This window comes from Melozone crissalis, unplaced genomic scaffold (genome assembly GCF_028551555.1).
Source record: "Melozone crissalis strain CALT ecotype California unplaced genomic scaffold, PUWL_Pcris_2 ptg000014l_1, whole genome shotgun sequence".
Classification (NCBI taxonomy): Eukaryota; Metazoa; Chordata; class Aves; order Passeriformes; family Passerellidae; genus Melozone; species Melozone crissalis.
The window spans coordinates 9620973-9647202 of record NW_026535792.1 but is presented as its reverse complement, the minus strand read 5'-3'; the positions used below and the strand labels follow the sequence as shown (position 1 = coordinate 9647202).

The 26230-nt window shown below is 42.5% G+C and overlaps 2 protein-coding genes across 3 annotated transcripts in view; one reads left to right on the top strand and one right to left on the bottom strand.

Annotated features, from left to right (window-relative positions):
• The first annotated feature begins 3092 nt into the window (after window positions 1–3092).
• On the top strand, window positions 3093–23185 carry TM6SF1 (transmembrane 6 superfamily member 1). Of its 2 annotated transcripts, XM_054273067.1 has the most exons (10): window positions 3093–3217; window positions 5026–5129; window positions 5598–5695; window positions 6789–6892; window positions 7745–7827; window positions 9164–9285; window positions 13682–13786; window positions 15814–15906; window positions 16852–16971; window positions 22801–23185. In XM_054273067.1, exons 1-10 carry the CDS (start codon window positions 3126–3128, stop codon window positions 22990–22992), a joined length of 1113 nt encoding a protein of 370 aa, XP_054129042.1. In that variant the 5' UTR covers window positions 3093–3125; the 3' UTR covers window positions 22993–23185. The 2 variants fall into 2 exon arrangements, with proteins under 2 accessions (XP_054129042.1, XP_054129043.1); XM_054273068.1 differs by lacking the exons at window positions 9164–9285; window positions 13682–13786; window positions 15814–15906; window positions 22801–23185 and having other exon boundaries at window positions 16852–16937.
• A 1420-nt stretch (window positions 23186–24605) lies between these two features.
• HDGFL3 (HDGF like 3) overlaps window positions 24606–26230 on the bottom strand; it is a 36367-nt gene continuing 34742 nt past the window's right edge. Inside the window, exon 6 of the mRNA XM_054273069.1 lies at window positions 24606–25683. Within this exon, the coding sequence (XP_054129044.1) occupies window positions 25678–25683 (6 nt within the window). The 3' untranslated portion in view covers window positions 24606–25677. The remainder of the gene's footprint in view (window positions 25684–26230) is intronic.

The window sequence follows — 26230 nt, the reverse complement described above, 5'->3', positions numbered from 1 at the left end:
CAAACATCAGCCCAAGCATATTCATTGCTTGTGAGTTGAGCTTTGCCAGCTGAGGGGCCCCACGAGTGGAATTGGCTTCTTGCTGTGGCCAGGATTCCCAGTGAGGAATGTGACATAAGGCTGATACTTGTGATTTGACAGAGAGTTGGGTTGCCTATTTTGAAATGACTGTTTAGATAGAAATTACACAACTCCTGACACAAGAGTGCTGCAGTGTGGTCAGGGATCACCAGTTGTGGCACTGTGCTGCTGAAGGGACTATCTTTCACATGAAACATAAGTTCAGAGCTCCAGGAATCTCTTGTTGTCAATAAATATGATCCTCTGACAATTTCTCCATGTCCATGTTTTCATTACTCTGTTTTGCTTTCCTCAGCTTCACTGCAGTTTGTGTATGTAATTGTATTTTTCAATCTTCTTCTGACATCTAATATTGCTAAATGGTTAAATAGTTGTTTGATTTTCTACAAGTTAGGGCATTCACATGTCTCATGATGATGTTACCATTTATAAAATTTGGGGAAAAAAAAGATTTTGCAACATCAAGAAATGAATAGAATTGAGTATGTGACAGGGAGCTGGGAGGTTACATTTATTCTGGTGACAGCAGCTTATCAACACTGCTTTCATATAACACTTTGATTAGTAATTGTGTTGTTACAGACACCCTATTCCTACCTTCATTTTTATATCACTGTTCTGGTACATGTGAATAGAGGGTGGTGTTACAAGCAGTTGAAGTTGAAGTTCTTCTTTCCCCTTCCTCCCCCACAAGAACACTTAGAGTTGTCAAAAATGCATGTGTTAGTTTTTGAGAACTCCTGGTTTTCAAGTGAGGGTGTTGTTTGATCAGTGAGATTGTTTGCTCTTTGACTTAATCTCCAATTTAAGCCAAATTTTGAACTATTTGCCTTTGGGGAAGTTGCTCAGTGGTTTTGGACGGTGCCAACCGAGCAAGATTTCCTTTTTCTCTAGAATTTGTTTCATCTGTAAAAATAAAGTCAACAAGAATGCTGGTGGTTTTATTTTCTTCCTAAAGCCTGAAATAGAAGCCAGGATATTTTGGCACAGAGCAGGAAGGCCAGAGTTAGAAGGAACTGTAGCGAGAAAAAAAAGATTTCTGCCATGGAAAGTGTGGCACACCAGAATCCACATGTTCAGCTCTGTCATGGGTGGGCTTGGGGACCTCCTCTGTCAGGACAGGGAAAGGAACGATGGAGCTGGAAGGTCAGCAATGTTTCCTTCATAGGGTGAGAGAAGAAAATAAAAGGGGAAAGCATGCCCTTTGGGCAAACATTTCAAACATCCCATTTCAGGGGTCTCTTCTGCTAACAGATGCTCATAATTATTTTTCTATTCAAAAGTGGATAGATCTCAACACAAAAGACTCAAACAATGCATCTCTACTGTTGAGTTGCCATGAGATTACCACAGGATGTGCCTTGACATTTTCAACTCAGAAGTTTTAAAAGGACTTGAGGAACAAGCTGGGTGCAAATCAGAGCTGGAATATGCTGGCAGGGTGGTAAGGAAGAAGTTTCCCATGTAGTGTTTGACTTCAGAGACACAGGAACTGAGAAGCCAAGCTTGAGACATGAATCTTGAGACTGCACTGTGGCAGCTGCGTACAAATAAGCAGCCTATACATTTGAAAGCTTGAGAAGTGAACGGCTGTGCATTGAAAGGTAGGCATTTGGAGGTGGTAAATTTAGCCCTGACTCATCCAATGGCAATTTTGACACTTGGGTGGACTAAATTACTTTTAGGAGTTGCATCATGTTTTTATCAGATAGTTTGATTGAGCATGGTTTAACCCATTTGTATGCCTATGGCCAGATTCTAGATCTTTCTCACTTGAAATAACTATGCCAGGATTTGTTTGTATAGAATAGATAGGACATTGATATGTTCTGGGTCACCAGGTTGTTTTCTGTGAGTGATACTATATCAATCTATTGCTTAAACTGACCAAATTTACTGTAAAAGAATACCCTTTATTGCTCATGGCTGTTTCTGGTAACTAGTGACAGTTTCTTCACAGCTTCGTCCTTCAAATTAAAGAGCTCTTTCCTCTCGCTGGTGTTAACTCCTCTAGTATTTACAAGAGCGCACTCTAAGCCAAGCTCTTCGTGCTTCCCTTGCAGACAGGTGCCCTGTTTGCTCAGCCACCTTAGCAGTCCTGCTTTGTATCATTTCAGCAGGAGGGAGTCTGAATTGTGCCCATTATTGCAAAAAATTGTGTTAATTCTTCCAGAAGGAGCTTGCCTGGCACGCTGGAAGTGCATTTGCTGTTTTCTTCAGGCAACACGTTCTCACTTGCCAACGTCCTGGAATTAAATGCTCAGTAACTTCTAGGAACAGCGGTTTTCATTTCTGTTTGCCTTGCACACAAGGCTCATTCCACCGCTGAAACTTCAGTGTTGATATTGGGGTATAGGCAAAGTTTGAAGCCAGGAAGAAAAGGCTGAGGGAGAAGGTCAAACATATACCTAGGTTTTGCTAATTCTTTTTGGCACTTAAATGGAAAAGATGAATTCATTTTTTCCCCAACATTTTTAAAACGCTTATGTCCTTGTTCATAATAACCCAGCTAAATAATGACTCAAAAGAGATGCATAATTTTTTTATGGGTTTCTCAGGGAGTTCCCCACTACCCGGACCAAGGGACCCTCTGTCCGTCCACCACCTCTCATGGCACGGGATCGCTTCGTGCCCCGCGCCTCGGCTGCCGCCGCCCCGGTTCTCGCCGAGCCTTCAGCCCGCAGCGCTCAGCTCGGCTGTCACGGCAGCCCTTGGCACGCCGCCTCCGTCGGTCACCGGAGCAGCGCCCGTGCCCGCGGGGCCGGACCCGCACCGCGTCCCGGGAGGGCGGCATCGCCCGGCGGGCAGTCCCGAGCCGCAGCCAGGGGCGCGGGGGCGCGGGGCGAGCCCCGGGCGGGCGGAGGCGCTCCCCGAGCCGCCGGGGGAGCGGCGGGCGGCTCCGGTTTCCGAGGCGGATTTAACCTTTGCGGCGCGGGCGGGGGGGTGCCGGCCATGGGGCGGGCAGGGCCGGGGCGAGGCGGCGCCTGGGGCTCGGCGCCGGGCTGGGCTGGGGCGCAGCGCGGCCGCCGCCTCCCGCCGCGGGGATGAGCGCCTCGGCGGCCACCGGCGTGTTCGTGCTCTCGCTCACCGCCATCCCCGTCACGTACCTCTTCAACTGCCTGGCGGCCACCGGCAGGTGAGCGGGACGGGCCCGCGGGGTGTTCGTACCGGAGGAGCGGGGTGAGAGGGGCGAGCGGGGTGAGCGGGGTGAGCGGGGCGGCCTCGCCGCTGCCGGGTGCTGCCCGCGTCCTGTGACGGGAGCCGAGCCGGGATGCGGCGAGAGCGACCCCGGGACCCGCTCGCTGCCGGTGGCCATCCCCGGAGCGAGTCCCGTGTCCCGTGTCCCGCGGGGCAGCGCCCGCTCCCGCCGGGACCGCGGCCTCCCCCGGCCATTGGCCACCAAACCCCAATTGTGCTTCAGAGCGAGCGGAGAAGGCGCCGGCCCCGGAGCGCTCCCGAGCCGGGGCTGCCCGCGGCACCCGCAGCCGGCGCGCCGCGCTGGGAGTGACCCCGCGCCCTCGCCCTGCCGAAAACCGGGATCCCGGCACAAACCGCAGCCTCTCCTCATGGCAAAACCCGCTTCGCTTAAAGGTCTGTGTGGTATTTTGTGATCCCACAGCCCGGGGTGTTTTGCAACTTTACTGCACAAATATTTGCTTCTTGTTTTTTGCTACATCTGTTCCTTCCCCATTTTCCTCCTTCTGGCCCATAACTGAATTTTTGTTTCTCATTGCTAGAGTAATGTCAAATAACACATGGTGACTTACTTGATTAACTGCCAATATTTATTTCAAATTGATAGACTGCAGTGAAAAGTCACTGCAATATTAACAGCTGTAATGGTATGAAGAAATTCATCACTGGGAAAACAGACTAGCAGGAGATTCAAAGCATAAAATAAATCAACAAGCTAGTACTGCTCATCCTGACTTAGAAACTATGTGTGTATATTTTCTGAAATATTTGGTCTTGCAAATTCTTTGCAATAATTTAAAGTTAAGTTTCACTAAGGTTGATATTCTCATAATATAATTTGTTCATACACAAGTTGTTTTCTTGATACAGGGTGGTGCTATGTATAAAATGATGTACCAGATATTTTTAGCTTATGCTTCTGGACTTTACCTAATTTTTCCGTTCATTTTTTTCTCTTGCACAAGTGAAGACTGAGGAGGAGAATCTTACCTTCAAGAGAGCTAAAGATAATTCACACCCTTAGATCTATGGAACAATTTTAAACTGCTTTTCCTAGCTTTCATTTTCTTGGGGAAGGAGACAAATTTACTTTGTGACAAAGATTTTTTGTGCTTTATGCCACTCCCACTGTCCATGCAGTAACATTATAGCTCCATCTCCAGGGAAAAGTTCCTTTTGCCTGAGCCCACCTGTGCTGGTCACTGAACCTGCTCAAGTGGTCCTGCCCTGTAGGGCCAGAGAGCTCTCTGGTAGCATTTCCATAACTGAACACTAGCCCAGGTCCATCAGAGGTGCCCACACTGCTACTCCTATTCCACGGGATTGATGTGATTTATTTTTGAATTTGTAATCTCCTGAGTAGATAATTTATTACTGAAGTTAGATAAAACGTCCCCAGCGATCCTTTTTGGCCTTGAAATCTCTGTGGGTTTGATCCTCATCGTTCCCTTTAATTTTCCCATAGTTTCTGTTTATTTTAGTATGAAAACTGATTTTAGTTAGACAAATCTAGATTTCTGGATATGTTGTTTATCTAGTTATTTTCGTATTTTCTTTTTTTAGCTGATCACACGTGCAAAGAGAGGCACATAAATTCTGCAAAACCATAGGATGAATACTATGGTAGACTATGCAGTAAACTTTAAAATCTGTATGCGTGTTTGAGGATAGCTGGCTGACAAAGCAAAGTTCTATCAGTGTTCCTTTTAAATGTTTCTATTTTTTTTCTCTTTTTCCATACTGTTGCAGTTCCTGGGTGATCGTTGCAGTTGGATTGCTGGTTCTGGTTCTCATTGCTCTGTCAGCTCGTGTTCTGGTCAAGAGGAAGCCACCCAAAGACCCCCTGTTCTATGGTATGTGTGCTGAAGCTGAGTGGCCTGGCTCACCCATGGCCTTGCTCTGGGCTGCTGTGGCTCCTGCACTTTGCCTTGCTCACCTGCAGAAATGACAAGTCATGTTTTCCTCTCTGCTCCTTTTTGCTGTCCTCCCTCCTTTCCATTCACAGTCAAGGCTGTAAACTCCATGTGCCCAAGATTTTGGAAAGGCTGCACAGTCCTTTCTGCAGACACTGACATTCCATGGGGGCTGTGCCTGCAGCTTCACAGAATTTCACATTCCTCAGAAAAGCTTCCTGAGAGCTGTGTTAACCAACCACTAATTGAAAAATCCTGAGCTATATGGGAAAGTCATATTGTGTGCTGAATAGCTGTGACCTCAAAGTTGACACATCCAGTTCAATAGATCTCTGCCTGACAATTTAGTGAACTGTGTGAATTCCAAGTATTTATTAATTTAATTTTTTCCCCTCTTTCCTATTACAGTTTATGCTGTATTTGCCTTTACCAGTGTAGTGAATCTAATAATTGGACTGGAACAGGATGGAATTATTGATGGATTCATGACTCATTACTTGAGAGAGGTAAATAGCAGTTTGGCTTACAAATGTAAATAAAATCTTCAGTATAAATAACTTGGTGTAGTATCTGTCACAGAAAAATAGCCACTCACACATTCAAAACAGTCTTCTTGAATTTTGTAGTTGACCTGCTTTGTTATTGTTGTGGATAAAACCCTCACTGACTTGCAACCTCCTGACTCATTTGGCAGAAATAATGTAGCTTTCAAGCTCCATTGTTACAGTTAACTTCAGGAACCCTGCTCTGAGTTAACTTCTGTGGGAATTGAAGGGCCTGGACATTACTGCAGAAAACCACAGAGAGCACTCAGGAGTGGATGAGTTACCACACCAAAATGTGTTACTAAGAAGAAAACAAAATTGCCTCTTTAGTTTTGCTTAATCACTAGACCAGAAGGAATGAAAGTAGAGTTAAAAAATGATGATGCCAGATCCCTAGTCAGCAGAATCTGCTGGCTGCTGAATATCAACATCCACCAAAAATAGCTCAGTAAGAGCTTGACAGGAAAGTCACTGAAGTCATTGAAAAGATTCCATGAACTTAAGTGTGAAATGAGTTGGACCCTACAAGGTTCTATATTGACATCCATATATTCAGTACTGCTGTAGATCTTTAGGCTGCTAAATATACCTGTGTTTGTTGTGTGCTAAATCTATCTTTATTTTGTAGCTTTTTATCACTAAAATATGGAAAAGTCATATTTTCATAATGTGGCTGAGTAAAGCTGGCAGTCGCACACAGGAGTTTCCGTCTTGCACCCCTTATTGCAGATGTGGAACTCCTTCAGTTCAGCTTGATCCTGCCTGGGTCAGCTCTGTGCTGGGAAATGTGGAGATTGTCGGTCAGAAGCTGGGTTGTGCATTGTCAGTCAGAGGCTGAAATGTGCAGATTGTCAGTCAGAAGCTGAGATGTGGATTGTCAGTCAGAAGCTGACATGCAGATTGTCAGTCAGAAGGGGAGATGTGCATTGTCAGTCAGACACTGTACCACTGCTAGAAGGAGCGTTGGTTACTGCTCTGGGCTTGTTTGCTGCTGTCCTTTCTGAGTTGTTTCTCTCTCTCTGAGCTCTGTGTGTTCTCCCTACCCCGTTTTCAGGGGGAGCCCTACCTGAACACCGCCTACGGCCACGTTATCTGCTACTGGGACGGCTCTGCGCACTACCTGATGTACCTGCTGATGGTGGCCGCCATTGCCTGGGAGTGAGTCCGGCCTGGCCCCTGCTCACCTGCCCTGCATGCTCACATCACCTACAAAGGCCTTTCTTTGCCGTGCAGTACTTAGATTTTTGTTTCGGTGTGGTTTCGTGCTGTAGGCCAAAGCAGCGCTGTTGAAATTTCATTACTTTTAAGGGTTCTACCCTTGCCAAGCTACCCTCCCTCTCAGCTGACTAAGTCCAGAAAATGCATGGAGATGCATCCTGCCTTCACCCTGCAGTAGACTGTGGCACATCTACATGGCTTTGTGTTAGCTAAAAGCTGAAAGAGGATGCGCACTCAAAGCATGTGTGAAAAAAAATTGTTTTTCAAATAAAAAATTTATTATAGCAAAAATGTATTGCTTAGCACCATGATGATCTCTCATCCCTGTTAGAGAGTGACATGAAGTTTAAGAGAAAAAGAAGTTATTTCTAGAGATTCTTAAGCTTCTTGCTGTTGAATAAAGAGCTTCAGAGAGTAAGCACTTAAATTCCAGAGACAAATGTACCTGCTGGTAACAGTAGCATTAACAGCATGAAATTAATTATTAATTGTCTTATAGTTTTGTACGGCCTGTGATGTGCAAACTCGTGCAGTCAGCCTTCAGAGGAGTGACACAACAGCAAATAAATGAGTATGCCCAGAGCTGTGCTGTCCCTGTGATAACCTTGTCCCACACCAATGCAGGATTCCTCCCTGACTCCTCTCAGAGGCAACAATCCACTCTTGACTTGTGGTACAGGTTTTAAAAGCCTCCACTTGGTAAAACACAACCCCAGCAATGACTGCAATATTTAGGGTAGGGAATTTTTAGAAACAGTTCAATAATTATGTCTTGTTTCTTTTTTTTAACAGACAAAGCTATAGAACCATTGGTCTCTACTGGCTGGGTTCCATTATCATGAGCATCATTGTCTTTATGCCTGGAAATATTGTGGGTAAGGAAGTAATTTATTTGACCAGCTTTTTCTAAATTCAGATTGTGCTATCTATATTTTAGTGCAGTGTTGGTTCATTTCTGTATTAATATGAAAGAGGTATTTTAGGAATATCAGTAAAGAGATACAAGATATTCCACAATTTAAATATGAGGAAGAAAAGATGGAGACTGGGAAAAAAACCCTTTAAATTTACTTTACTTTCAAGGGGAAAAAAGAAAGTATTGTGTTTTGAAATATCTATTAGGTTTTCATCTAAACCAGGTTTAAGTAATGAGACAATAATGCCTCAGTATCATAAAAATAGAAATCTTACTTTGCATAAAATTTCCAATTTGTTTAGAAGTCTGACTTTCCAACAGCTTAAAAGAGGCACCCAAATCACATTTAAAAGTCAAATCTGGAAGTTATTCGGTTTTCAAACTAAATTTAGCATTCCTATATTTCTAACATAAATCTGTGCTGTTAGAGGTGAGGGTTGCAATAAAAATATTGGCATCATTATTACTGGCAGGTGATCCATTAAGGGTGAAACCTTTCTCAAGAAAAGACTTCCTTTTTAGCTAAGCTTTAACTGTTGCAAAGTTGACAAATGCTCAGCTGAGAAAGGTGTTGATGTGTCCAAATCCTGCAGTCAGCTTTGGGGAAGGTCACTTTGGTCCTGCTTTTCATGCCAGAGGAGGAATATTCATGGTGCAGGCTGGGGCCAGCCCAGCTCCCTCCCTCTGCTGAAGATAGATCACCACAGAGAAAAGCAGGTTTAATGTGACTCTCCTGTCCTCTTTCCTCTTAGAAAGCCTCTCAAGAGCCTGTCTGCCATTTTCCTTTCTGGCACACAGAGTAGCCAGTGTCAAAGGCACACATTTTCCTGGTTTACCTGAGGCTGAGGAGAGCTCTCTGAATATTTTGTCCTCAGTACAAACTTGTGGGAGAAATCAGCACTTTGGAAAACAAATGCAGTATCAGATAAAGAAATTGATACATTTCATCCCCCATTTTAAAAAGAACAAGGTCTCTGTTTAAAGCAGGTTCCATTGAGAGGTTTGAAAGCTGTCCCATCCTATACCCAATGCAGTGACAGATGTGGCTTCCCATCTTCTCAAAAAGTCCCTAATTCAGAAATGGCTCCCTGTCTCGTGGGCTCTTTTACTTGTGTACTTCTGCTGAGGATGTGATTTTCAAGAGGATTTGTGTGTTAACATTAGTGATTTCTAATGTTTTATGTTTATTTGCATTACCATAGTTGCTTCAGGTTTGATGTTACGTAGCATAATTTTTAATTCTTCTGCAACAGAGCTTACAAATTCTCATAAATCTTGTAATAATTTTTCAACAGGCAAATATGGAGCAAAAGTGTGCCCTGCAATTTTCCTAAGTATCCCATATGTCTGCCTGCCCATATGGGCTGGGTTCAGGATTTATAACCAACCTTCAGTGGCTCACGAGACTCCAGTCAAGGTAATTCTGTTGTATCTCAGTGCTGGCTCCTCTTAGGGCAGCTGAAATGAGCTGCCTGTTTCTGGTGGGTTTTACAGGTCCCTGGTGAGCATGGAATGTGCCGTGACTGCTCACTCTTATGACAATTGCTGTCTGGCTTTGAAGACTGCAAAAATATCTATACTGCAGGATATTTCATTATGGTGGAATAAAGAAAAAACAAAAGAATCTCATGTCTGGAGTAAGGAACCCATTCATAGGTGTGATTGTATTCCTAACCTCTACCTATTCAATTTCTGTTTCAGTTTCTTAGCTGATGAAAATAATGGTATTTACCAGCTTCTTAAAGCACCATAAAGTCCTGTAGAAACACTGCAGGAAAGTACTCTTCTGCAGATAACTTACAGATCTCATGGAATGAAAAAAAATTTTTATGTGCTTTCTGTAATATTGGATTTTACAGGTGAGACCCTGTACATAAATTGATACAAAAATCCTTTACACATTTCTTTTAAAAATTCTGTAAAAATTTTTACTTAAAACTTTTTAGACTTTTGCCTTTGAAATAGCTAGATGGGTTGTAATATGATTAACTGAGCCATAAAAATAATATATTAATAGTTAATGCACTGTTTTATAAAAAAAAAGGTAAAAACCCCCTGCAGTACATAGCACAGAACAGATTTTTAGCTCTTAGCTGCTGTAGGCAAGCCAGTTTATTGCTGCAGCACTCCCCATCAGTTGTAAGCAATATAATCAATTAATATTTTTGCATCACAGGAGCTCCTGAGGGTCAGTCAGGTTCATTCTGTCCCTGCAAACAGGGACAGAGGTGAAGGGTTGTGGCTGCTCAGAGCCAGCAGGCAGCCAGAGTGTGAGTGGCACAGACACAGTGACAGCAGGACAGACCTGCCCAGAGACACAACAGCCAGCCAGCCCTTCTCAGGAGGAGAGAGACGCACAGAGAGATGCTCATCTCTCCTCAGGGCTGAAGAACACCTACAGAATCACAGGTTTTAGGGCAAATCCCTATGGAAGGCAAATTGGAGGAATCTTCAGGTGCTAAACCTCCTGCTGTCCTGCACAGGCTCACAGGAGCCACCTGCCCCATGCCAAAGCCATTTGAGTGAGCCACTATTCCTGGCCAGAAGTGCTTTCTTTAGATTCATCAAGTGTAGTTAAAGGTAGTGATGGCAATTTTAAATTCACACATCAGTGAGAGCAGCCTTTGTGTGGAGCATGGATGAAGGTTTCAGTTTGTTTTCCTGGTATTGAGAATACTATAGAAATAGACATTATAGAAAATATGTGATGGACTGATTACTTGCTGAAATACAGCCACGTCTCCTGGGCTTGCCAGGAGATAAACTGCTTACCTAGGTTTGATATTTTAATTTAGAATATATTTCAGAGAAACTTAGATTTAATATTCTATTTCAAAAAGAGAGTTCAGGAAAAGCTGGTGACCTGAAAATTTAACATTGCACTTCTTTGTGGATCCTTTCTTGGAAACCTAAACTTCCCTGCCTGGAAGATTACAGAAAAAGCCTTGATTCCTTTCACTGGGACCTCATAGCCCACCCAAGCTGTTTGTTTTTTAGAAGTTGTATTTAGTCTTCACAGGTAAATTATGCTTCATATCTGAGCATGCCTTTAAATCTTAAAGTGACTACTCATGAATTTTTCATGCAACTCTTTCAGTCCCAAATTAAGAATTGTTTCCAGGAAATAATTGTGTTTAATGCTACTAATCAGTGAGATAATCATTGTAAGTCCTGAACATATCAGTAGCTCATTTGGAATTAGCTGTAAAATTAAACTTTTTTAAACTATAATTATTCAGAGTTGGCATTAAAAGATTTAGGAAGAAAATGTAGCAATGGTTTTAAACATGCTATTATTAGTATATAGGAAAATACTTACATGAAAATAACAGAATCAAAGTGTATCCTGTTGGCCAAGGTATACATTGCTATAATATTATTACAAACCTGTTAGTTAAAAAAATAATCATTGTGGGGGTAGAGGAAAGGTGTTCAAGTTCTGGTTGCTTTCTAATAGAGGGGTGCAGGGGGGTGGAATGGAGCTATGCCCTCGTTTGGAATCAAACCCAGCTCTGCTGCAGTCTTTGCAAAGCCCAACAGATTTATCTGCAAGTATATCAGCTCAGAAAAGTTTAATGGAATTTAAAAATCTTTAACAGAATTAATGCACAAATTCAGATTTATACATGAATTCTGAAGGGACTGACTTTTACAGACAGCACACAAGATTATTCCAATTCCCTAAAACTGATGACATGAGAAGCCTCTCAGAAGTTATGGAAAACAGCTTTTTCCTGGAAGTGAGAGGAATTGCAAAGTGTGCCTGGCCACTTCCTTGCTGCACAAAAGAGCCCCTGGGGCTGCAGGATCTGAGCAGAGTTCAATGTTTGCAGAGCATGGGGAGCCTGTGGCAGCTCTGCTTGGCCAGTGCTCTTAGCATGTAATTCAATTTATCATGGGGTGATGGGGCTTTGCTGGGTTAAAGAAAGGTAAGAAAAAAATACTCTTCAGTAGTCAGCAAAGTGCAACCTGTCTTTTAAATTCTTGCTTCTGCTTTTTCTCCTTTTTTTTTAAGCTTTGCATTTTCATTTTGTTTGCATGCATGCATAAAGAAAATATGTGTGAGTTTTCTGTACCCTGGCAATGTCACAAACTAGTACTGCACCAAAGGTTGCTTCCATTGACAGTGGCTTTGTCTCCAAACCCTCTAAGCACAAAGTTCTATTGTAGCTTTGTGATCACAGTAAATACACACATCCATTTAATATTTAAAGAGGAATATTGAAATATTTGAAAAGAGGGGATTATATATATCTATAAGCTTCATACATAGTCCAAAAGGGAAAGAAAATATATCAGCTTTCTATTATCCTAGGTAGTCTACAATTGAAAATTATTTGCAACTCAGCCATAGGTGATCTTTTTCGTTCATAGCAAGAAATATTTGGATATAGGCATCCTTTGCAGGTAGTATTAAAAATACTCTTACACCAGTACTCTGAATACTGTGAAGTGACACCATACTGCCAACACCATACTTGTGTTAGAAAATGAAATAAAGGTGACTTTTTTTTTCTGAAAAAGATCTTCAAAAGAAAATCAGAAAAAAAATTGTTATGAAAGAGATGGTTTATGTTTGCCACAGCCTTATTTTTGTTAATCTGTAATCCAGATCTTGTAGTATTTACTCAGAAATTGTGCTTGCAAGATTGTTTCTCCTGTTTAAATGACTTTATTGTGAGTGTCTTGATCCTGTGTGCTTTTAACTGTGCCCCTGCATCCTAATTTCTGTTTTGCACTTTGGAGACAATTCCACAAGTGTATAACAGGAAGGAAATCAGGTTTTTCTTTTGCTGCCTGCATGCCAACAATCGGCCAATAAAAAGGAAGAGGAAATGAGTAACACATATACACGGGGAAGTTTTCCCTCTGAACTGCACAAAGATACTCTGATGTGTTTATAATTTTGTCTGTGCCTACACAGTGCAGACAGTGTAGCTCAAATGATTTCCATGTAGGTTTTACTGTAGGCACAGAGATGCCTTTGGTTCCCCCAAGGCACCTTCCCCATTAGACAGGGAAATGCAGAGTGGGATCCCTCCCCTCTGTCCCTGCAGCAGGGGATTCCTGTGCTGAGGAAAGGAGGCACAAGAGCAGAGCCAGGCCTTGGAGCTGCCTCAGTGCCACCCCAGGAATTCCCAGGGCTCAGGGACAGAAGAGGAAGGGTTTCCTCATACTCCATACACACACAGATTTCATTCTCTATTTCTGCACTGCACACTGATGTGCAATATTTGCTCACTGAACTCAGCAGAGGACTCAGCCAGCCACAGAAAAGCTTTTATTTTACACCAGTGATAGTCCATTAGTTTTAATAGTGTCACAAGCTGCTGAAAACCAGCATTTAATAATGAGATGGATCCAGTCCTTTTACAAAGCATACTAGATTGAACTTCAAATGTCTGAGACAAACCTACATTTCCAAGGCTTTTTTACATAGGGACATTCAGGAAAACAAATTATTTCCAATTACAAAAAGACAATTCTGAAGAAGTTATGCTGCTTTAGAGCCTTAGGTGATTGCAGAGTTAGTGGTTATTTGATTTAGGTTGCTTGAAATGACACTAATCTGTATTGAGTGGCTTCAGTTGGATCCATCCATTTCTAGAGTTTGTTCAGATGAATGTTCCTCACTACATCCTCTAAAGTCTGGAGTTGCCTGTTTAGGTGGGAATCTTTCTGTCTCTGAAATCAGAGGATAGATGGGATGTTTTGTGCTGTTTCACCCCTCCACCCTGTGTGCAGTGGCTGCTCTGGGGTGGAAGGCAGTGCCAGGGAGCAGGATGTACCCACAGCCCTGTTCTGTGTTGCAGGTGGTTCAGGAGGTGCAGAAGAAAGGACTCCTAAGGCGACCAATAGATTTAATGTTAGCTGCATACCTCATTCTGGCCACGGGCTTTTGCATATTCAGGGGCATGGTAAGTTGAAGATATTTTAATAATTTAAGCCAATTTTCAGTCAAACTTTTGAATTTGAGTCTGTATAAAAAGCACTTACATTGTGGTCAGGGGAAATCCTGTAACATTTGGGTTCAAACAGGCCTCAGATACAAAAGGATAAATTAGATATGATAACTATTGGTGCTTTGCTTCTCCATTCTGTGCTGTGTGCAGCATGTTTTTTCAAAAGGAAGTGCACAACCACCAGAGTAAGTAGCATCCCAAGAGGAAACCAACATGACCTAAAACTGTTTTCATTGGTCTGTTGTTCCATTTATGGCCCAAAACATGGAGACAAAGCAACTAAAGTAATTCTGTATTCATGTTTTTCTAAGCAGTAATGCATATTTAAAATTATATACAAAACCAAGTTAGCTTACACTGCATGAGATAGAGAACATTTCCACCTAAAATGAAAAAAAAGAAATCCATGTTGTGAACAGCATACATTGTTTCTACTTACCAAGAGACAGTTTTTAAAAATGGTTGCTCTCTAAGCATAGTTGATTGAATCAAAATTTCTGAGGGAAGGAAGCAGAACTGAAAATGCCTTCAGGAGTAAATTCAGTCATAGGTAAATCTATTCCCTTGTCAGCTCTAATGCATTTTCTGTCTTAAGAAAAATGAGACTTGTGTATCATTCAGTGAGCACAGCTCAGATGTTTGGGCATCTCAGATAACTGCTTGCTTGCTTGATTTGTAGATTTGATCCTTTCTAGAATAATTCAAGTAGGAAGTGATGACAAATACTCAGCAACATTTTATTTACCTAGAGCAGATTGTCCTTTTGTAGTTGTGCTGCTCACATTCCTCTCTCACCTCCTGTTTCTCTAAAAACCTGCCTCTCAGAAATATTTTTTCTTCTAATTTGTCAGACTGCTTTATTTCCTGTAGATCATGTGACTTCAGAGAACCACTGATAGAGGTTAAATAAGCTGGTTTACCTGTAATTTCATTTGTGGAAAATATTGGTCTCATGGTCTTACTTGGTTCTGCAGTCCCACTTTGTTTCTCAAGGAATTTTTTTTGTTGATTTTGAGACTGTGGTCATTTCCTTATAGATTTCCCTCACCAAGCAGGAATTGCTTACTGGCCTTGATTATATGTACAGAAATCAACTGAAATTCTCTGTGTAAGGTGCAGGAACCATAATTTTGTGCAGAAGTTCATGAAACACAATCCATTATAGTCCACTCAGACCTGCTTCTTGGATGCCCATGTTGGAAAAGAACAAGGAGGAATATTGACTGCAAAGTTTTGCATTGCCCCCTCAGAGTCACACACCAAATGCACCTGAAACTGAGCTGTGCAGAATTTCCTGCTCAGCCCTGTAGCTCAGGCATTAATGATGCCACAGACAAGCCCAGGGACAGCTGCTCACGTGCATTGCTAGCTCAACTTAGAGCAGATTGTTTTGTAGTAGTTTTAAGGCCTACCACAAAAAGTGCGATTTTTGCAATTTATCCATGTTTATTTGGAACTTTTTATTCCTTTAAGCATGTAAAATCCAACAATCCCTCCTTTACTACTCTCAAAAATTAGTACTTTGAGTAGCACCTGTCTCATGCATTGCTCTGCACTGCTGCCTTGTCCCAGGGCAGCTCTTTTCTTGGATTACACCCATAGCTTGCTATCCTAAAACTGGGTGCTTATCCTGAAGTTTCCACTCTTAGAGCAATTTTCCATTGGAAAGTTCATTTGGTGTGATCAAAGGCTATTTATCAGAGCAAATCAATAGCAATTATACTTTTACAACAGCACAGCCAACTGGCTAAATTCTCTCCCAGTCAAAATCTTCAAAGCAGGCTTTGAAGAAACTTCCTCACAAACCCACTGAGCAGGAGCTGAGAGGGGGCTGCACTTCCCCTTTTATTTGGTGATCACATGGATCACCTTTGCCAGCTCTGTGCTGCAGACCATGAGCACACCCCTAGGGCTGATAACACCAGGTTGGCTGGTTTCAGAACAAATTGGTTACTGGAAGTTGTTTTAAAACCTCTTGTCAGATTGCCCTGGACTGCCCTGCGGAGCTGTGCCGCCTGTACATCCAACTGCACGAGCCCTACATAAAGGATCCTGCTGCCTACCCCAAGCTCCAGGTAAAGCAGGAGTGGGAAGGAGGGATTTGTGAACAAGGATGACAAGATCAATATGGGAATTATCATTCATGGCAAATTAAAGGGTATTTTCGAGTACCATTTCTAGCTATTGTAGGATACCAGCTCCTCGTTGTGATAAGCTTAATTTAGGTTCAAATTGGTGGCACGGAGATTCACATCCTAATTACTGAGGGTTCTTTTAACACAGCCCATGAAATAGATCTGTGTGCTTTTTATGTTCATTTCCCTTCCTTAGAAAGGCAAAGCAGACTTTCAGTCTGGGATTAGGGAGCAAGAAGTGGTGCAGTAGGACTAGATTCCTTAGGCTAGAAACATTGCACTTCCATCCCCAGGGACACACTCTTGAAAAAGGGCACTGCACACAAAAATCATTGCAGATGGGGAAATGTTGTGCTTTAGTTCTGCAGAATTTGATGTTCACATTCTTTTGCAAGCCTGGCTGCTGCAGGGGGACAGGGCCCAAGGCAGTCAGAGGACACAGGGGTGAGGAAATGAGCAGAAAGCAAGTGTCACTGCTGGATGAGCTCTTCCTGGGAAAGGGAGGGCATGGCATGGGGCATGGGGGAGCTGTGTCCCACAGCTCCCAGCTGGGAGTGCAGTGGGGCCTGACAAAGGCTCCCTGTGTTAAGGAGTTAAGCCAGGCCATGCTTTTTGGATGGTCTCAAGATAGTAAGGGGCAGGAATACACGTCCTGGATGAAGGGTGTGCGGACGGGGCAAGGAGACAACAGCCACCCATACCAGGAGAGAACTAAGGGAGGCTGGATCCAGTCAATAACATCCAGGTGTGACAAAAAAGCCTGGGAATCACTGCTGCCAGAAGTGTAGTTTTGAGTGGTCTCAACTTCTCAGTGAGCAGTTTACTGGTTTTTAAATGCACCTCCCTCACACTGCAGAGGAACTGATATTTGTGTTTGGAATGCAGATGCTGGCATACATGTTCTACTCTGTGCCATACTATGTGATTGCTCTGTATGGCCTGCTGGTGCCTGGCTGCTCCTGGATGCCTGATCTGACCCTCATACATGCTGGAGGACTAGCTCAGGTATTTCTTTGCAAAATCTTCACTTTTAAATTACATTATAATAAGTAGAGACCTATGGAATGAATAAGGGGCCCAGGGCTTGATCTTCCCATGTAGGTTTTGTGCTGATGTAACCCAGATCACCTTTCAGACCTGTAAAAACCCCTTAATTTAAGAGAGTGAATAATCAAATCTACTACTCTCTAATGACCACATTCTTTCTTTAGCAGACTTCTCTCCTTCTACACAATGCTTTTATTGGGCTCATTTAAACCTTAATAAGCACCATGCACTCTTTAGCTGGCATCATGAAGGAAGCCCATCTTAAAGCTGTGACAGGCAATCTTAAAAAAACCCAACAAAACCCAAACACAACACAACAGCACAATACATTGTTTCCATAATATGTGTTGGTCAAGTAGGTAGTTTGAAATATATAAAGAGAAAAAGTATCTCCTTGTCACACAAAATGTACAATATCAGTGGAGGATGTTGAGAGAACTCGGGGAACCTCCTGGGCCACAAACCACAGTAACACTCAGGTGTTTGTGTTCCCAACAGCAGACAATGATCATTTTTCTTTTACTCATTCCATTCTGGTTCCCTTAAATAAACAATTGTAGTTAATTACTAAATGGGGTTGATGCTTATGAGAAGACTGACCAAAACAATTCAACAGGAACTAGTAAATGACTTATGAGAGACAGATGAACATTAAACAGATGAGACACAGGGACAATTGGTTTGTTCTGTACATAGGAAATGAAATGTGAGTGCTCAGAACATCCAGACAACGCAGAAAATAAGCACAATAACCCTGCCACAATAGTGACAACATAGGGACACAGCAACAACTGTAATTCAAATATCACTATCAGACAAACACAAACCAACACTTGGTTCCTCGGGTCTGAGATAATCATAGATACAAACTAAAATCCACTTTAGCTGCCCAATAAGAAGGGTGGAGTGGTATTTTCTATTTGGAAGCAGTTATCACAGAGAATAGGATTTCTTTTTCCTTTTCTACCAGTTTATAGAGAATCTTGAACTATAATGTGATATCAAAACAGAATGTGGCCAACATTAATGAGGAAGTTTAGATGCTCAAAAGGTATCATAAATATTGTACAACCGTGTTTGGCCAAAATCTAATTAAAAAAAAAAAAAAAAGGCACAAGCTAGCTAAGTAGGCAAGGCTGTGTTGGGAACTTCCTCTACTGACAGATTACTCAGGTTCCATAAATTGCCCAGATAATCAGGGAAAAAAACACTCCTTCAAAGATTTTTTAACACAAGAGAAGGTAAATCAGAAGTCAGAGTGTGCCAACTATCACAACCTTGCAAACTTACCAGAAAGCTCAGACTCCCAGTCTGCTTGGTTTGGGTTTCCCCCTGCCCCACCCCTTTTATATGTTTCCTGTAACAAATAATCACCTTTTTTTTAACAGTCCTTTGTACCTTTTGTACCTAAACTTTGTTGCTGAAGTCTAAAACCACTCTGTTGCTCTTTGTGGTTCTGCCTCAGGATGTGCATTTACACATTAGACTCACACCCAGCATTTCCCATTTCACTGTTTAAAGCTCATCCTGGCACCAGCAAATGCTGTGGGCTGACAGAAACTGATTAAGAGAACTCTATGTTGCTGTTCTCTCTTCCTATTTTATCTTGCTTCAAAAAACAGTTCTTGACATTTGGGAGGGTTTTTTTTTGTCATTTTGACTTTAATGCTCTGCAGGATGAACTTCAGTTATCCTGCAAGTGCACATGATTTAATTGATTTGAGTTAGTAAACTGTGACCAACCTGGGATGTAAAATGCATGTGACAAAGAATTGAGGGCTCTTTCTTGATTATTTGGGTGCTTTGTCATTTTGAGGCAAAAACCACATTTACAGATTTGTCTACTGTTACCTTAAGTTAAAACACTTAATTGATAATTAAAACACATGTAGTTACCAAAACACATTTTCTTCCTCTCACACACAAGGTCCAGTAAAGCTAAGTGTCTCAGGGTGGAAGCAGTGGGCACTGCTCCCTGGGAATGAACACTGCTCCTACAGATGGGGAACATGGAGATTTTAATGATTTTTATTTCTATCATTATCATGTACTTTTTACAAAAACAAGTCACAAAATACCATGTGATGCATCTAAACTAAGAACCTCCAAAGTGCCTACTAGCCTTTCACACAGACACACATGTGCTGATTTTCAGAATTACAAACAACTCTCAGCTGAAATGACTCCATTACTAACATTCAGACTCCAAAACCAGTTGTGACCCAATAATTAGACTTTCTGAAGCTTCAGGAGGAGCTCTTTGAATTTCATATGAGTGAAGTACCAGGAGCTTTGATTACACAAAAGGGTTGGAACAGCCTCTGAGCCTAATGAAATTGGTATTTCTCTATGTAAGTGAGCCATGTGAGAAGGATGAAGAGCCACAGCCTTACTAGCCAAAATCAGTCTCACCAACTCTCTGCAGCCCATTTCTCTGTTTTCTCAAATGTAGAAAGTTTAACCCTACTCCCTCTTAGTGTTTTCTATAACCCTGCCTTTTTGTGGCTACTTTCTGCAGTGCTTCTTGTCTACCAGAGACCCTAAACCCAAGGAATGTATTTTTCTAGATTAGTCCCCTTCTATTTGATGGCTTTGTCAGGCTCATGAGACGAGGTCCAAACCCTTCCAAAGTTACAATCTTTGCCTGATTTTAGTCAGTCTTAGAGAGAAGGCACAGAGTGAAGAAGGACTCCTAACCTTTTTCTGGGTCTTTCCTCTGTCCTTAACTGCAGGGTAAAAAATACATGAAATACTGCCTATGATTAGGCAACAAGGCAAAAAATACTGTAAAAATTCCAAGTGCAGACTGCTTCATAGAGACAAGCAGGCCAGTGAGAAGCAGGCAGACACAGACAGCAGTGTCCAGCAGCTTCCACCTGCTGGGAGTGCCTGAGGAGCAGAGTGGCCAAGGCTTCAGGGGTGACAAAGGCTGCATGCTGGGCATGTAAGGCTACCTTAGGAGGATACCTGCAGCATCTCACCTGGTTGATTTCTCAGGCAAGGCTCAGGGGTTTGTTGGAGCCTCCAAACTCTCCACTTGGAGAGGGGATCAGTAACAGAAAGCACTGAGGAATGGCTTCTTTGCTGAGAGACCCTAATGACAGCGAGGTAACAGTAGACTCAAGGTTTCATCAGCCTACTGCAGACAGGCACAGAGCTCTGCAGGGACTGACAGCTCAGAATTTGGGGTTTGCTGCCAGTCTGCCTGAAGGGAGAGCAGCACTGGGCCACTGCTGAGTGAGAGATCTGCTTTTAACACATATCCCCTGCTCCAAGTAAGAAAAAAAAAGAGGGGAAAGAAAAAAAAAGCAGCAGAGAACAGTCATGAAACAGAAACACAGGAGATTAAAGACATAACACAATTTTCACAGAGGCAAATCAAATAAATGAAAAAAAAAGAAAAGACTTTACAGACCTAAATATCCTCCTTGGAAATGAAAGAAGAAGCCATGTGTTACAGTGAAAAACAAGTCTAATAAACAATAACTTCATTATATGGTGCATCATTAACCACTAAAAATCTTTCTACGCTACAAGCAGGACATCATGTTACTGCTATTCGGTTTTACAACAATTAAAGCTCACTAATGTCCCACAACTTCTGTAAGAGACAAGACCACACAGTAAGGCTTAGATACTCGGGCATCTTGGAGGCTCTGGGAGTTCTGGGTCTCAGAAGCATCCCTTTACAGCTCCTTCTGACAAGGTTTACTGTGAATTGTGAGAAATTCATAATCAACTTACTCTGAAGCACAGCTGGCCACGCTCGCAGGCAGGCAGGCCTCACAATCCCCTCAGAGAAGGAGCAGCTTTGCAGCTTCTTCACCCCAGACCAGGCTCTAAAAATGCAGCCCAGAGGCTCTTGGTGCACCAGAGAGCCCAAACCTCCTGCCTGCAGCCTGCTGGCAGCTGTCTGTCCGTCCGTCTGTCTGTCTGTCCCTCTGCTGCCCTGTGCTATGAGGGGGCTTTGCTGCGGGCCTGCTCTGGCTGCCGGGGCTGAGGAGGCTCCTCCAGTAGGGATTGAAGCAGGGGTGGCAGCAGGGGTGACAGCAGGGATGGCAGTGGGCGTGACAGCAGGAATTGCAGCAGAGATGGCAGTGGGGGTGACAGCAGGGGTGGCAGTGGGGGTGACAGCAGGGGTGGCAGCAGGGGTGACAGCAGGGGTGGCAGTGGGGGTGACAGCAGGGGTTGCAGCAGGGATGGCAGTGGGGGTGACAGCAGGGGTGGCAGTGGGGGTGACAGCAGGGGTGGCAGCAGGGATGGCAGTGGGGGTGACAGCAGGAATTGCAGCAGGGATGGCAGTGGGGGTGACAGCAGGGGTGGCAGTGGGGGTGACAGCAGGGGTGGCAGCAGGGATGGCAGTGGGGGTGACAGCAGGAATTGCAGCAGGGATGGCAGTGGGGGTGACAGCAGGGGTGGCAGCAGGCCCACCCAGGTGCCAGAGGCAGGGCCTGCCTGGGCAGGTGAGAAGAAATGGGCTGCAGGAGACAGAGTGAGTTAGCAGGCTGATATAAAAAGGCTACTGACAATGTGCCCCTGAACATCTGTTTGCAGTGCAATAGCTATTTACAGAAACATGCTAAGTGGCACTCTGCTGAAGTGTGTTTGTATTTGATTTCGTTGATTACTTTGTTTCCTGGCTCAGGTTTGCTCAATGAGCTCTCCCAATTCAGTTGAGGTGGTTGGAATCACCTGAAACCAATTTCTGTTTCTGTTTTGATGGATGGTCCCAGCCTAACCTTTTGCTGGGGTGGTGTATTGAGACACCTGCACTTTATTTCCCCTGCACTTTATTTCCCCTTCTACTCTGCTGTGACCAGAACCATGTTCTACTTGAGGCCAAACTGACTCCTGCTGAAGCCAGAACAGAGGATGTGATTTGGCCATAGTGTACTCCTCTGTGTTCCTAAAATCCTGGTGTCCCAGTGCTCTCCTTATGGTCAAACTGATGTTCATCTTCTCAGATCTCTTCCGCTGCTAGCTAACTAAATAGTAATTAAAAAATTGGACACACAATAGTTAATGTGAATGAGCAGTGGCTTGAAATAGCAGGTAACAGATGGAAACAAAAGACACCGACTATCCTGACACTTCTATCTTTAAATGTTTGTTTATGCTAAAAATATGCTTCAGGCCAGCAAGCCTGTCTGTGCCTATAACCTTCACTGTATGCTCAATTTATACTTCAAACCAGCCCAAGCTTGAAACCCAAATATTGCAGACATTTTCTGAACTCATCAGGAGTTGTGGGATCAGATGCTGGAACAATCTGGGTTTAAGATTAAGAAGTCCAAACCCAAACCCGAACTAACATAGGTTCCAAGACTCTCTAACTTTACTCAGAGGGAGTGTCTGGCTGCTGCCACTGATGCCAAACTCCCAACAACCCTCCCAGGCAGGTGGGTGAGAGCCCTTGCCCTGACTGGGCTCTGCAGGGATGTGGCCACTTTTTTGGGGACCCTCTAGCACAAACTATGACCCAGAAAGCCAGGGTGGAATCCTGTACCTGATGAAATTATCAGTGCCACCATGTGCATAAAACAAACCTCTTAGCATGCCACTGATGGTTCCAGTTATGCCTCATACACCAAGATATTAATGATTTTAGTTTAGACTGTATTTTTATACCACTGTGCAAAAGTATGATGGATAATTCTGGAATAAGAATGAGGGCTGGCTTGGAAAATGTCACTGGAGATGCAGACTTGCACGTAGATTATTCCATCTTTCCAAAAATATACATCAACTTTACCTTTTTTTAATATATGTGTTATATACACACCACAGGCTCAATTTTCCCATATTGGTGCTTCTCTTCATGCTCGAACTCCTTACATCTACAGAGTCCCTGAAGAAGCAAAAGAGTTTTTCCTGATATTGAACATAATGTATGGGATTCTTCCTCAGCTGTTCGCTTACAGGTGTGTCAACAAGCCAGAGTTTTTCATGAAACCAAAACAAGAAGAAAAACCAGAATAGCAGAACTGTTTCCAGCTCCTGTCCTTGGCTATGTATAGAGTTGGGTTGGGATGTAACTGAAGTGCTCAGATGGAACCCAAATGAGGCGTGTAAGATGTGTAAAATTGCACAACTGTGTAGTCGCATGGGCCGCTCTGTTTATCCTACTGAAAAAGGGAAAATAAAGACAACTGCCTTTAGCACCACTTCTCAACATTGTGACTTTGCAGTGCATTGCCAGTTCCCACAGCTATTTTTAAGTAAGCTGCTTTGACAGTTTTAGAAATACTGCATGAAGTTAAATAATAATAATGATGTCAGTGTTTAGCCTCCGCACGCTGAGGAACAGCAGTGCTAGCAGTCCCTGCTCAGAGCTACTGCACAACACGAAGGTCAGCATTGTGAAGCATGAAAAATTAACATACATAACTCTGTCACATGCACATGTTTTATTTGTCAAAAAGTATGTCTTGTGGGTCGACCTTGTTAAAAATCCCAAGAAATCTTTTAAGAAGCAATCAACTCTTATGGTAAGACTCCATATATGATAAGCAAATCATATAGTTTTGTTAATTCTCTTCAGGATTCACTTCTGCCAGGACTGCTCACCTGCTTGAAGCCGAGCAGGTGCTCAGCAGCACTTGTGGGCTGGGCACAGAGGGCTCTGAGCCTCTGAGCTCGTGTTTTCCAGAGAGGAGGGGTTTTGGCTGTGTCTCTGCAGCTACTTTTGCTAATGCTGCTGGCTCAGAAACAAGCAGCAGCCAACACAGCGACCTTGGTTTGGGCAGCTTACGTTTCTATTTGCAATTACAGCTATTTCTATGCCTTCTATGTGTATTTATATTAAAAGCAGTACACCTAGTGCCTTTCTCACAGATGAAACTAGCTGATACGTTTTAACTGGAAACACTTTATTTTGGGTTTGTTGACTTCTTGGTGTTTGGATTGAAAGAATTTGAAGTCTAATCAGTAACAAGGAAGCAGCTGACATGCCTGTGTGCTGCACCCTGCACGAAGGGACCTTCAGAGCACTGAGAAATGCAGGCTGTAACATTCTCCTGCTGAACACTGCCGTGTCAGAGGAGAGCCCCAGGTTTTACACCTCCGGCCAAAGGGGCAGCTCCAAAACAACCACAGCACACCTCAGGCAGTGCTTGCTGGCACCCAGCATCCCTGGTGCAGCTCCTCAGGCTTTGGGACAGCCCCATCCCAGTGCCTCTTCCCAGGGAAACAAACCCCGCTGGGCTCTCACAGGACGTGCTGGCTCACAGACAGCTGTTTGAGCCTCTGATGTTACTTCTGATGTCTGGAAAGAAACTTTGAATACATTCAAGGTGAATTTAATGACCTCCTGTTATCCAGAAAAGGCAAAGTACAGAAAAAATAAAGATCTCACCTGCACTTGTATCTATTATGGTCAACTCATGTTAACAGAATGTTTTGCTTTAATACTTGACTTACATTAATACCTCACATTATTACACGTATGAAGCCAAATATGACGCTAACTTAGTTGCTTACAACCTCAAACCTTACTCCCAATACACATTCCAATAAATTTATTCTGTAAAAACAATACATTTTTTTGTTTCCTTTTTGTTTTGTTTTGGTGTTTTTTTGGTTTTTTTTCCTTGTGTTTTTTTTTTTTTTTTAGTTTTTTACAGTAAACTCATCAACTACAAACCTTGAATACGCAAAAGATGTTCCAAGGACAAGCATAACAAGGATTGATAAAACCAGACTAAATATGTTTTCACAATAAAAGCTGGCATAAAAATAAATAAAAATCTCTATTATCACAATAGCAACAATAATGTACACAGAGTAATGGATTTGGAATGCTTACTTACTAGTCTAGTTCTATTTCCAAAAGGAAAAAAAAAAAGCCAGAATGACAGCATCCTTTTTTAAGCCTTTCATTATTTAAAATTGATGTTTTGTTTTGGTTTCCCATAGGGCTGTATATCACAGTAAGCTTAAAAATGGAAAGCATCCAAATGAATGATTTCAAATTGTGTTGGCATTGGAAAAATCCTTGTATTAATCTAAAGAAACACAAAAAGACTTTCACTAACTCCACATATAGGAACTAAGTCAGATAGTGTACATTACATCATGGTTTGGAGAAGTATTAAGAGTATAACTAGCTAGGTACTTCTAATAAGGAAAGGTATTTTATTACATTATTGAACTTGGTGGTGATTTCAACTGAAGAAGAATTTTTCTTTCATGTTGTAAACTGATCAAAACCCAAGAGAGAATGGATCTAGGAAAATTTAAAATTATGTCTGTACGTGGAAGATTATTGTAGCATTGTATGGAGGGGACTCATTTCTAAGATTTAGTTGTGTTTAAAAATGTTGATTTAGAATGATATAATTTGGAGTTATGCCTTTTCTGTCTCGAAAAGGAATCTAAAACATGTTCAAGTATGCGATATCTTCATAAACCTCAGCCACTGGAAAAGGGCAACTTCATGCAACCAAATAATATGAAAATCAAAAAGTAACCCTTAGAAAAAAGGGTAAAAATGTCATTTCTGCAAACACAACAGATAGGAATGTGAGTAATGTGCATACAAACTGGGATGCTGTTGATGGTACTAATGAACAGATGTGGTGACTCATATCAAATCCAAGAATATTAGACAACCAAACATGTAACCTTCTTGTGTTTTCCCTTAATATTCAGCAGTCATTATGTTGGTTAAGTCTGAAAGAGAAAGAGAAAGAAGTCACATTTAATGTAAGAAATAACATGCTGCATCAAACTTGGTACAATTGATGTTATATTTCCACACTTCTTAGTCACAGGTACAAGTAACCACCTGGTCCATTCAAACGAATTTTTTTCTAGAGAAAACTGTTTTGTTACATCAACCAAACATATCACTACAAAATATTAATGAGCACAGTTTAAAAGTAAACATTTAGGGCTGTATTCAATAGCAGCTCCTGTGATATATGTGGGTGGGTTTTTCCCCAGTCACTCCATTACAAACCTTGTAGCACACTTCAGGCACAACCAAATTTTGTCTTTTTCCACTGCACAAAATCACTGATGGGGTTCATGCAGGAGCTCAGGCACTGCTGCATTCCTGGATGTCCAGCCACAAGAACACCCTCTTGTTCAGATACAGGAAAGCTTAGCAAGCATGAGCAAAGATAAACATTTTCATCTCTAAGGGATCCAAGTGCTGCTTCTGAAAAGGAAACAGCTTGGCTCCAGTTCACTGTAAGGTGATGACAGAAGAGGAACT